Source organism: Amblyraja radiata, chromosome 11 (assembly GCF_010909765.2).
Source record: "Amblyraja radiata isolate CabotCenter1 chromosome 11, sAmbRad1.1.pri, whole genome shotgun sequence".
Classification (NCBI taxonomy): domain Eukaryota; kingdom Metazoa; phylum Chordata; class Chondrichthyes; order Rajiformes; family Rajidae; genus Amblyraja; species Amblyraja radiata.
The window spans coordinates 62977826-62990498 of record NC_045966.1 but is presented as its reverse complement, the minus strand read 5'-3'; the positions used below and the strand labels follow the sequence as shown (position 1 = coordinate 62990498).

The 12673-nt window shown below is 47.5% G+C and overlaps 1 protein-coding gene across 1 annotated transcript in view; it reads right to left on the bottom strand.

The window, feature by feature from the left end:
• The window catches only part of kcnip1 (potassium voltage-gated channel interacting protein 1), a 232639-nt gene extending 221927 nt beyond the window's left edge, over nucleotides 1-10712 (bottom strand). Inside the window, exon 1 of the mRNA XM_033030016.1 lies at nucleotides 10543-10712. Within this exon, the coding sequence (XP_032885907.1) occupies nucleotides 10543-10624 (82 nt within the window). The 5' untranslated portion in view covers nucleotides 10625-10712. The remainder of the gene's footprint in view (nucleotides 1-10542) is intronic.
• Nucleotides 10713-12673: the final 1961 nt, after the last annotated feature.

Genomic DNA, 12673 nt, shown 5'->3' with positions numbered 1-12673 from the left:
TCACAATTAATTCAGTCTACCTGACTGTAACATTGCCAAGAGACAAAATAGTTGAATTGGCACTATCATGCAACAATTTAATGGTCAACAAACTACCAACTACTCGACAAGTAACAGAGTAGTTGGGAAAATGGTAGCAGTATTTCCGGCTACATAATTCGGACCTTTGTACCAAAAACGACATACAGGTCATTATGATCATTTCATGAAGTTACCCACTGAAGTAATATCAGAACTACAGTAGTTTTCAGCCTATTATCATCACTAACCCAACGTCAGTTATCCAAACAGATGACAGTGCTCAAGGCTGGGGAGCAACTAACTCTATATCCAGCACAAGTAGTAGATGGACTAACCCAGAATCATCGTTACCACTTACACTTATAATTAATGGGCATTAATTATCTAGAGATGTTGGGTGACTTTTATGGTTTAAAAGCATATGCATAAGTATGCATCACTTGCATGTACGGTTATAAATAGATAATACTACGGTGGTGGCCTACATTAACCATATGGGCAGCATAAAATCGGTATAATGCGACAAGTTAGTCAACACAATTTGGCAATGGTGTGTCCAAAGACATATTTGGCTATCAGTAACTTACCTGCCAGGTAAGCTAAATACAGTGGCAGACACCAGGTCACGTAAATTTAATGACAACATCGAATGGATGTTAAAAACTTTTTCACAAAAGTTATCAAGCAATATGGCACGCCAGATATCGATTTATTTGCATCAAGGCTAAATCACCAGGTACCTGTGTATGTCGCTTGGGAACCAGACCCTGAGGCAGCAGCGGTAGATGCGTTCGAGCTGGATTGGGGAAATTCTTCTTCTATGCATTTGCTCCCTTCTGCCTCATCAGTCGGGGACTACGCACAGTACAAATGGACTCTGTTTCAGGTATTTTGATAGTACCCGACTGGCCTACACAGCCATGGTTCCCAATACTCCATGACATGGTTGTTGAAACTCCGATGGTATTCCCCAGTGACCCAGAGTTATTAACACCCAGTGTCGGGCACTAGCCACCCGTGCCATGAAAAAATCAAACTCCTGGGTTGCAAATTCTGCACAAACCACTTCTGGGACTGGGATTATCAGAACAAACCGTCGACACCATGTCAGCATCCCTCCGAACATCCACTAAAAAACAGCACTTGTCCAGCATCAAAAAATGGGAGAAGTACTGCTTGGATACAGGGACCACCTACTCAACCGCTACAGTTACCAACGTACTGGAATTCCTGGCGAACCTTCACCACGATGAAGGACTCAGCTACAGAGCCATCAACACAGCTAGAATTGCCCTGCCTGTCTATTTAAAACCAGCTCCAGGATAACAGGCCATGGGGTCCCACCAGCTGGTGGTCAAACTAATGAAGGGTATTTACAACTCTAACCCCCTAGACCAAGGTACACCCATATATGGGATGTCAGTGTGGTCCTGACATACCTCAGGGGATGGCCACCAGCCAGATCCCTCAACCTGGAACCATCTATGCTCAAAACACTAATGTTGATGGCACTTGTATCTGCACAGAGGGTCCAGTCACTACACCTATTGCGACTGGACACCATGCTCACAGCTTCAGACCAGATCTCCGTCGTTATCCAGGGAATGATCAAACAGAGCAGACCAGGACGACCTAATCCAGTCGTGGAATTCCGGGCTTACCCGTCAGAAACACGGTTATGTGCCATGACCCTACTATCCTACATAGACACAACCAAAATACTCGAGGGAGATGAAAAGCCTTGTGGGTCAGTCATAAAAAACCTTATGGTCGGGTGACGAGCCATTTCGAGATGGCTCAAGCAGGTGCTAAAAGCTGCTGGGATAAAAACTAACATGTACAAATTTCATTCCACCAGGGCAGCATCCACGTCGACGGCTAAAAGAATGGACGTGCCTATAAACCACATCCTGGCTACAGCAGGATGGTGGGGGGAAAGACCGTTCAGAAATTTTATAATAAGCCCTTGGCAAAACCTGTTTTATTTGCAGGAAAGGTTTTACAGACTGCAAATATTTAATTTAAGCCCAGGGGAGCAATTTAATTCCTTTGTTGTTATTGTTAAAAAATACCATTGTGTTTTTCTACAAACAGATTCATTGGTTGGTACGATAACACACTTCCTCCCTCAAAGACTTCGGCAGTGATGTAGTAATAACTGTTACACGGTTTGAAATCACAGAGCTTTGAAATCTTAACGGAATCACTCACGTGACTCTGAAGTAAAATAGTAAGATTAAACGAGAACTTACCAGTTTGAAGTTTGATCTGTATTTTATGAGGAGTTACGATGAGGGATTACGTGCCCTCCGCTCCCACCCTCAATAATATGGGTCAAATTCATAAACTGATGTCTCCTTGTCTTTACTATGTTTACTTCAATAACCGTGTCTATCTGTGATTCCACACCACTGCTTTGAAGTATGCCGCGCATGCGTGCTGAGCGGGTTCTTCACGTAATCCCTCATCGTAACTCCTCATAAAATACAGATCAAACTTCAAACTGGTAAGTTCTCGTTTAATCTTACTATTTCAGATGGTTAGTCCGTAGGTACTATGTCAACTTCCAGTAAGAAGTGAGCCCATGGCCGACACACTGGAGTGTGGCTCGTCTCTCATTGTTAACTGAGCAGCAAAGCCGTAAATGTAAAATAGGCAGCAGAGATAATAGGCTCAATGCAAGTGCTTCAAGATATCAGGTTATAGAAATATAATTCCAATTTCACAGCTCCTTTCTCATGAAGTTGAACTAATCTGAAATAGGACAAAGTTAAGATTATTCTGAACAATTTCCATGAATTTACATTGGTAGCAAAGCATACAAGAGATTGGGTCAGTGGGGGCGCTGCGGGCCAGCAGCCCTGCCAGCAACGTTAGTTTTTTCTACTTTTTTTGTTTTTTTAGTGTCTCAATGTGTGTTTTTAATGTTTCTCTGTGTGTCCTGTGTGGGGGCTGGTGTGTGGGGGGGGGGGGGGGGTAAGGGGCAGCCTGCTTCGGTCACCTCCTCCACGGAGAGGCGACTTTTTCCATGTCGCCTCCGTCGCGGCCTAACACAAAGGATCGGTGCGGCCTTTCCCAGAGACGCTCCGTTCGCTGGCCCACGACGGCCTGAAGCACCAGCTGGCACGGCGCCCGGAGCCTGGGATCCCTCGTTGGGGACCCGGGAGGAGAAGAGCTCTGACCGCCGGCCCGATGCCTACTTCTAACCGCAGGCGCGGCGAGTATTTATCATCTGGAGAGGAGCTTCGACTGCCGGCCCTGCGGTCTGCGGTGCTTCTGGCTGCGGCGCGGCAGGGACTTTAGGTCTTCGACCGCCGGCCTGCGGCCTACACCATCTTGAAGCCGCGGCCTCCAGTAGGGAAGCACCGGTTCAGAACTTACCATGTCTGCACATCTGGACGCCCGCAGCGGCGACTGCGAAGGGTTGTGGTCCCGCCCGCGGGGGAAAATGGAGGAGGACTGACTAAACTTTGTACCTTCCACCACAGTGATGAATGCTGTGGTGGATGTTTGTGTTAAATTTTTATGATGTATTGTGTGTTCTTTTTTTTATTGCACCACTGCTGGCAAATTTATTTCATTGCACTTTTTGTGCACATGACGAATAAACCTGACGACTTGACTTGATATCATTTGGATCATCCCCTGATTCAAACATGAATGTTAATATTAAATCAACACTCACTGCCACAATGACTGCAATCCAGTGACGAGGACAACCACCATCATGTAGAGGTCTCCTCGATATCCCATAGCTCCGCTCTTGCTCCTTGCTCTTGTAACAGGGGCAGAGCCCCCTTGTCCTCACCTTTCAGCCCCATCAGCCGTCACATGCAGCACATAACACCTCCAACGGGATCCCACCACTAGCCACATCTTGCCTTCTCCACCCCTTACCGCTTCCCACAGAGGCCGTTCCCTCGCAACTCCCTGGTCAACTTGTCCCTTCCAACCCAAACCACCCCCTCCCCGGGTATTTTCTCCAGCAACCACAGGAGATGCAACAAACCTCCTGTTCCTCTACCTCCCCCCTCGACTCCGTCCAAGGACCCCGACAGTCTTTTCAGGTGAGGCAGAGGTTCACTTGCACCTCCTCAAACCTCATCTACTGTATCCACTGATCCAGGTGTGAACTATATATCGGCAAGACCAAACGCAGGCTCAGCGATCGTTTCACTAAACACCTCCGCTCAGTCCGCCTAGACCTACCTGATCTCCCGGTTGCTGAACACTTCAACTCCCCCTCCCATTCCCACACTGACCTTTCTGTCCTGGGCCTGCTCCATTCTCAGAGTGAGGCCTAGTGCAAATCGGAGGAACAGCACCTCATATTTCGCTTGGGCAGCTTGCACCCCAGCGGTATGAACGTTGACTTCTCTAACTTCAAGTAACCCCTTGCTTTCCTTCTCTCCAACCCTCCCCCTTCCCAGTTCTTCGACCAGTCCTGCTGTCTCCGACTACATTTTATCTGTGTTTGCTTTGAAAGATAATAAAACAGCTAACTATATTCTACACTCCCTTTGTCCTATTTTCAAACCTTACGCTTCCTTATCTATGTATCTCCCTCTCCCATGACATCAGTCTGAAGAAGGGCCTTGACCCGAAACGTCGCCCATTCCTTCTCTTCAGAGAAGCTACCTGTCCCGCTGAGTTACTCCAGCATGTTGTGTCACACCACCATCCTGTAGTGCTTTGAGTACTTGATCACAGTGTACATCAACTCCAGCCTCCCATCTGGTCTTGAATCACTGCAATTCACCTAGTGCTGCAATATGTCCATGGCTTATGCCATATGGATAACTCCTACATCAGACTCATTTAGTGACTATGGCTCTGCTTCAACACCATAATCCAAAACAAACTTCCCCAAACTTCCAGTCCTAGGTAGTGGCACCCCGCTCTGCAACTGATCCTTGATTTCCTGATCTATGGATGGCAATCAGTAAGGACATGCAACAAAGCTTTCTTCATGATCATTCTCAATATTGGCGTCCGACAAGGCTGCATCCTCAGCTGCTCACTATACACCCTTTACACTCTCAACTGTGCAATCAAATTCTGCCCTAACTCTATTGACAAGTTTGCAGATAATAAATACTACTGTAGTTGGCCAAAAAGCAAACAATGACAAAACTGAGTGCAGGAGATGGAGTTTAGTCAGCGGCTCAGGCATCATCTCTGGAGAAAAGGAACAGGTGCTTTTATTTGGATCGAGACCCTTCTCAACCCGAAACATCACTTATTTCTTTTCTCCAGAGATGCTGCCTGTCCTGCTGAGTTACTTCAGTTTTTTGTGTCTATCTTCGGTTTAAACCAGTATCTGCAGTTCCTTCCTACACAGATAGTTTAGTAGAATGTTACCAAGAAAACAACATCTTTCTCAAGGTCAGCGAAATGAAAGCACTGGTAATCAACTTGAGGAAGCAGAGTAGAATACATGCCCCAGTACAACAACCTCAGAGTAGAATACATGCCCCAGCACAACAACCTGGCTCTCAACACGAGCAAAACCAAGGAACTGATTGTAGACTTTGGAAGGGGTAGGATAGGGACCCACAATCCCGTTTTTATCAACGGGAAGATGGTGGAAAGGGTCCAAAACTTCAAATTCCTAGGCGTGCAGATTTCCGAAGATCTTTCCTGGTCCCAGCATACTGATGCAATTATAAAGAAAGCACATCAGCGCCTCTACTTCCAGAGTAGATTACGGAGAGTCGGTATGTCAAGGAGGACTCTCTCGAACTTCTGCAGGTGCACAGTGGAGAGCATGCTGATTGGTTGCATCGTGGTACAGCAACTTGAACGTCCAGGAGTGGAAAAGTGCGCAGAAAGTTGTGACCACTGCCCAGTCCATCATCTGCTCTGACCTCCCCTCCATCGAAGGGATCTATCGCAGTCACTGCCTCAAAACGGCCGCCAACATCATCAAAGACCCACACCATCCTGGTCACACACTCATCTCTCAGTTGCCATCGGGAAGAAGGTACAGGAGCCTGAAATCTGGTATATCCATGTTCAGGAGCAGCATCTTCCCCACAGCCATCAGGCTATTAAACACAACTTCAAATAAGCTGTGAACAATAACAATCTATTATCATTATTGCACTTTATCTGTTTTTTTAGAAATATAGAAACATAGAAATTAGGTGCAGGAGTAGGCCATTCGGCCCTTCGAGCCTGCACCGCCATTCAATAGGATCATGGCTGATCATCCAACTCAGTATCCCCTACCTGCCTTCTCTCCATACCCTCTGATCCCCTTAGCCACAAGGGCCACATCTAACTCCCACTTAAATATAGCCAATGAACTGGCCTCAACTACCCTCTGTGGCAGAGAGTTCCAGAGATTCACCACTCTCTGTGTGAAAAAAGTTTTTCTCATCTCGGTTTTAAAAGGATTTCCCCCTTATCCTTAAGCTGTGACCCCTTCTCCTGGACGTTCCCAACATCGGGAACAATCTTCCTGCATCTAGCCTGTCCAACCCCTTAAGAATTTTGTAAGTTTCTATAAGATCCCCTCTCAATCTCCTAAATTCTAGAGAGTATAAACCAAGTCTATCCAGTCTTTCTTCATAAGACAGTCCTGACATCCCAGGAATCAGTCTGGTGAACCTTCTCTGCACCCCCTCCATGGCAATAATGTCCTTCCTCAGATTTGGAGACCAAAACTGTACGCAATACTCCAGGTGTGGTCTCACCAAGACCCTGTACAACTGCAGTAGAACCTCCCTGCTCCTATACTCAAATCCTTTTGCTATGAAAGCTAACATACCATTCGCTTTCTTCACTGCCTGCTGCACCTGCATGCCTACTTTCAATGACTGGTGTACCATGACACCCAGGTCTCGCTGCATCTCCCCTTTTCCTAATTGGCCACCATTTAGATAATAGTCTGCTTTCCTGTTTTTGCCACCAAAATGGATAACCTCACATTTATCCACATTATATTGCATCTGCCAAACATTTGCCCACTCATCCAGCCTATCCAAGTCACCTTGCAGTCTCCTAGCATCCTCCTAACAGTTAACACTGCCCCCCAGCTTAGTGTCATCCGCGAACTTGGAGATATTGCCTTCAATTCCCTCATCCAGATCATTAATATATATTGTAAATAGCTGGGGTCCCAGCACTGAGCCTTGCGGTACCCCACTAGTCACTGCCCGCCATTGTGAAATGGGCCCGTTTACTCCTACTCTTTGTTTCCTGTTTGCCAGCCTGTTCTCTATCCACATCAATACTGAACCCCCAATGCCGTGTGCTTTAAGTTTGTATACTAATCTCTTATGTGGGACCTTGTCGAAAACCTTCTGGAAGTCTAGATACACCACATCCACTGGTTCTCCCCTATCCACGCTACTAGTTACATCCTCGAAAAATTCTATAAGATTCGTCAGACATGATTTACCCTTCGTAAATCCATGCTGACTTTGTCCAATGATTTCACCACTTTCCAAATGTGCTGCTATCCCATCTTTAATAACTGATTCTAGCAGTTTCCCCACTACCGATGTTAGACTAACTGGTCTGTAATTCCCCGTTTTCTCTCTCCCTCCCTTCTTAAAAAGTGGGGTTACGTTTGCTACCCGCCAAACCTCAGGAACTACTCCAGAATCTAAAGAGTTATTGTGTATATGGTCTATTGTCTATAGACACACTGAACTTTTATCTCCTGTTCTGTATTATGTTTACATATTCTGTTGTGCTGTAGCAAGCAAGAATTTCATTGTCCTATCTGGGACACATGACACTAAAACTCTCTTGACTCTTGACTCTTATCAATGGTGCTGAAGTGAAAATGGGAGAGGTGTGAATATTACTAACAAATGGTCATAGTGCAACCACACTGATATTATGGTGAGGAAGACATACTGACTCCTCTACTTTCTCAGATGGTGAAGGAATTTCAGCATGTCTCTAATGGCTTACCATTTTCTACATTTGTACCATAAAAACCATCCTATCGGGATGCAATCACTGCTTCAAAAAAGCCGCAGCCCTTTCCAAAATTGCAAGTTGCAGACTCATACAGCACAGAAAAAGGCCCTTCGGCCCAAACTGTCCATGCCTACCATGATGCCCTATCTAAGCTTGTCCAGCAGCTGATGAGAAGAGTGGAGGAGTCCCTCTCCATGTTCTGGATGGAGGCTGCAAAATTCTAGATCAGATCTCAACTCTAGAGGTCAAGCACACTGTGCAAGGACTCAATGACAATCAGGGAGCACAGCATCTGCTGGTTCTGACACCAGATACGATGTGGCACAAACAGACACATAGTGTCTTTCAACCTCTATTCAATCACTCCCTGAACTAGTGGAGGACTGTTCTCTGCCACATTGGACCTACTTGAAGCTCTTCACCAACAACTCCCTGGGGGAGTAGCTGAGAGATGGCAAGAGAACAGGTTGTAGCTGTCCATGGACATGGGTTGCTTCTGGATGTCCTGCAGCAAGGCATGGTGCATGTGAGGACCTCTCGATAAATGGAGATACTACACGCTAGGAGATTGTTCGTGCAGTTCTCAGCCCCCTTCTTTACCCCTTGTACACCGATGTCTGCGCAGCCATGTAAAAATCTAATTCAATTTACAAATTCGCAGACAACACCACCCTTGTGGATCAGATATGAAATAATACTGAGACAGTACAGGAAGGAGATGGAGAACCTCGTGTCTTGGTGTTGAGACAACAACCTTTCTCTCAATATCAGGAACACAAAGGAGATAGTGATCGATTTGAGGAAGTGAAGTGGTCCACATACCCCAGTCTGCATTGACGGCGCCCAAGTAGAGATGGTTGAAAACTTCAAATTCCTAGAAGTCAATACCACCAACAACTTCTCCTGGACCACCCATATTGAAGCAATGGCCAAGAAAGCACACCAACGCCTCTACTTCCTTCGAAGGCTTAGGAAGTTTGTCATGTCCCCAACAACTCTCACCAACCTGTACAGAGATGCTTCATAGAAAGCATTTTGTCAGATGTATCACAGCTTGATTTGGGAACAGCTCCATCCAAGACAGCAAGAAATTGCAGTGAATTGTGGACGTAGCCCAGACCATCACACAAACCAACCTCCGTTCTATTGACTCCATTTATACCTCACACTGCCTCCACAAGGCCAGCAGCATTATCAAGGACAATCGAACCCTGGTCATTCGCTCTTCTCCCATCATAGAAATATGAAAACAACCATATTCAGGGGCAGTTTCTTCCCAGCTGTTATCAGGCAACTGAATCATCCTACCACAACCAGAGAGCAGTGCCGAACTACTATCTACCTTTTTGATGACCCTCGGACTATCCTCGATCAGACTTTACTGGGTTTATCTTGCAGTTGCGCTAAATGTTATTCCCATATCATGTATCTATACACTGTAAATGGCTCGATTGTAATTATGTATTGTCTTTCTGCTGACTGGTTAGCATGCAACAACAGCTTTTCACTGTACTTCGGTACCCGTGGCAATAACTGAATGGTCAGCTTCCACATGTACATAGAAGGCAAGGATGAGCTTGTTTCTCGTGCGTTGGTGGGAGTGAGGGAAGAACGGAATAGCATCAGTTCAACTCGATGGTTGAAGATCAGTCTGTAGAAGGGTCTCGACCCGAAACATCATCCATTCCTTCTCTCCAGAGATGCTGCCTGTCCTGCTGAGCTACTCCAGCTTTTTGTGTCTATCTTCGGTTGAAGATTGGCGCGGATTTGTTTGGCTACCAAACCCGTCCGTGTGATTTTATGAACGGCTTCCGGGCTCTTGCTGCTCTCGTTTCAAATTACGGAACATAAAGTGCAGATGCTCGAAATCAGCAAATTATGTTCAGTAACGCTGGAGTTACTCAGCGGGACAGGCAGCATCATCGGGGAGAAGGAATGGCTGACGTTTCGGGTCGAGACCCTTCTTCAGACGCAGAGACTGGTCTGTCTTTTCCAGTTCGGACCAAAAGTTTTTGATTTGAAACATCATCTGTGACCCCACAGACCCTCGCCCGCTGAATGTCCACGACATTGCATCGGAAGCAGTGTAGATATTTCACCCCAGCGACAGGGTGATACAAATACAGTATCAGCTGGACACAACTTATAACGGCACAGCCTGCGCTGCATTCCCTTCACCACAGTCCTGCACCACACTCACTCAGCACCAGAGCGACCTGCAGCGAGCATGAAAGATAGGGCTTAAAGGCGGGCAGCCAACAGCAAACCCAGTCTCCGGGAACAAGTTGCTCTGATGGGCTCAGATGTTTGACGTTTTTGCAACTGCTGCCGAACTTCTCCTCATCTTTGCTTGGCATCTGGCTGCGAATGACCGAGCCCTCTTGCCCAGCCCGCACACACGCCGTGCTCCCCGGCTTCACAGCGACATGCACACTGCCTGCAGCGTGGAGCGGCTCAGTCACAGCAGCCCGCAGTCCGCTGCACCTTGCCCCGCCGCTATACAGCGCTGCATATGCCGCAGCGAGGGAGGGGGGAGGAGGGGGAGAGGAAGGGAGAGAAGGGGGAGATAGGGAGAGCACATCCTACCTTTGTGCAGAGAGCCTCTGATCAGCCTGATCGCGGAGCGAAGGAAGCGGACGATGCGCTGCCTGCAGGAGCTCATCCTCATCGGACAGCGGAGCCGCAGGAGCCGCTCCGCAAACTCCCCGCCAAACTTCCCGCTAACCCACAGCCGCAGTCAGAGCTCCAGCAGGCGGGCGGGATACAGCCCATTGCCCAGTCCCCAGTCCCGCCCAGCCCCAGTCCCACACGCTCCCTGTGGCCCGCCTCCGCTCACCGGACCCGGGGCCGTCCCCACTCAACTCCCCTTGTACCCCATCCCAATATCCACCCCTCTCTCCAGGCCCACAACCACATTGCCGCTGTTTCAGCTCAGCGCGGAGATTGACGCGGGATGGCAAGTAACATTGAGTGCAGTTGCAGTAGACCCATACCTGTCCACTCTCGGAAAAAAGACAAACAGCCCCTTTGGCCCAACTCATCCACGGGGAACAGGGTGAATACATGAGCTAGTCCCAGTGGACATGACATCCCAACTCCTGCCATGCCAGGACTGATGTGGAGAAAGGAACTGCAGATGCTGGTTTACACCGAAGATAGGCACAAATGCTGGAGTAACTCCGCGGTTCAAGCAGTATCTCTGGAGAGAAGGAATGGGTGACGTTTTGGGTCCAGGGCCTTCTTCAGTCTAAAGAAGGATCTCGACCCGAAATGTCATCCAGAGATGCTGTCTGACCCGCGGAGTGTAACTCCAGCACCTTGTCTCTGTGCCATGACTGTTGAAGGCGTTCAGCTCATCCATTGACACAGTTATCATACTTATCTGTAAAAGACAAGTCCTCCCAGGACAACTGATGCATCTCTGAAGGCTTAGAAGGCTTAGGAAGTTCGGCATGTCCCCTACACCTCTCACCAACTTCTACAGATGCTCTGTACAAAGAATTTTATCAGGATGCATCACAGCATGTTTGGGAATAGTTCCATCCAAGACCGCAAGAAATTGCAGAAAAATGTGGACACAGCTCAAACCATCGCACAAACCAACCTCCCTTCCATCGACTCCATTTACACTACACACTGCCTCGGCAAGGCCAGCAGCATAATCAAGAATGAGTCGCACCCTGGCCACTTCCTCTTCTCCCATCAGGCAAGAGGTGCAGAAATGTGAAAATGCACACCTCCAGATTCAGGGACAAATCTTCCCAGCTGTTATCAGGCCTACCAACAACTAGAGAGCAGTCCTGAACTACTATCTACCTCAATAGTGACCCTCGAACTATCTTTGATTGGACTTTACTGGCTTTATCTTGCACTAAACGTTATTCACATGTTTCCCTTTATGATGTGTCTGTACACTGTGGACGGCTTGATTGTAATCACATATTCTTTCCTCTGACTGGTTAGCATGCACAAAAGCTTTTCACTGTACCTCAGTACACGTGACAATAAACTAAATTCAACAAAAGGCTCTTCTTCAACAAGTGACAGCCTGATGAGAGCTTCATCAGCGGACACAGACGTGGATCCAATCTAACACCTCTTGCCAGCAAAATATTTAACCATAACCAGCTCTATTAGAATGGCTGCGGCTATGAGTCCCTCAGGAGGTCAAAGAATTCTGAATGCAGTCAGGATGAAGGTGAAAGGGGAACCCTGCCACCATGGATCTCTTCCTCGGGAACGTCCTCGTGGAAGTGAAGGATATCTGCCCCAGGATTTCCAGGAAAAGGAAGCTCTGCTATCGCCACTGAAGGTGCAGCCACTTTCACACTACATACCCGGGAGGAATGTATGATTACTCACATGTGCCAGCCATTTATCACCTTTCCTTTATGTCTGAGCAGGGAGCTGTGATGGCTTAAGGGATCTGTTTGAGATCTGGACCAGCAAAGGCCCAGTCAAGATCAAAGGAGGATGACAAAGGAACCATCATTCCCCCCTCCCCCTTGGTGTTGGCTGTAGGAGGGAACCAAGGGCACATAGTGTACACGGGATAGCCCAGCGTGTGTCACAACTGCAACAAACACAGACATGCAGCACAGTCATCCGCAATAAGCGAGTTTGGTATTACAACAGCGCATGCCCAGGTCATGGGTCATTTGGGATAAACACTCTCGCCAGCTGCGCTACTGTGTGTGTACGGATCTGCATATTTATT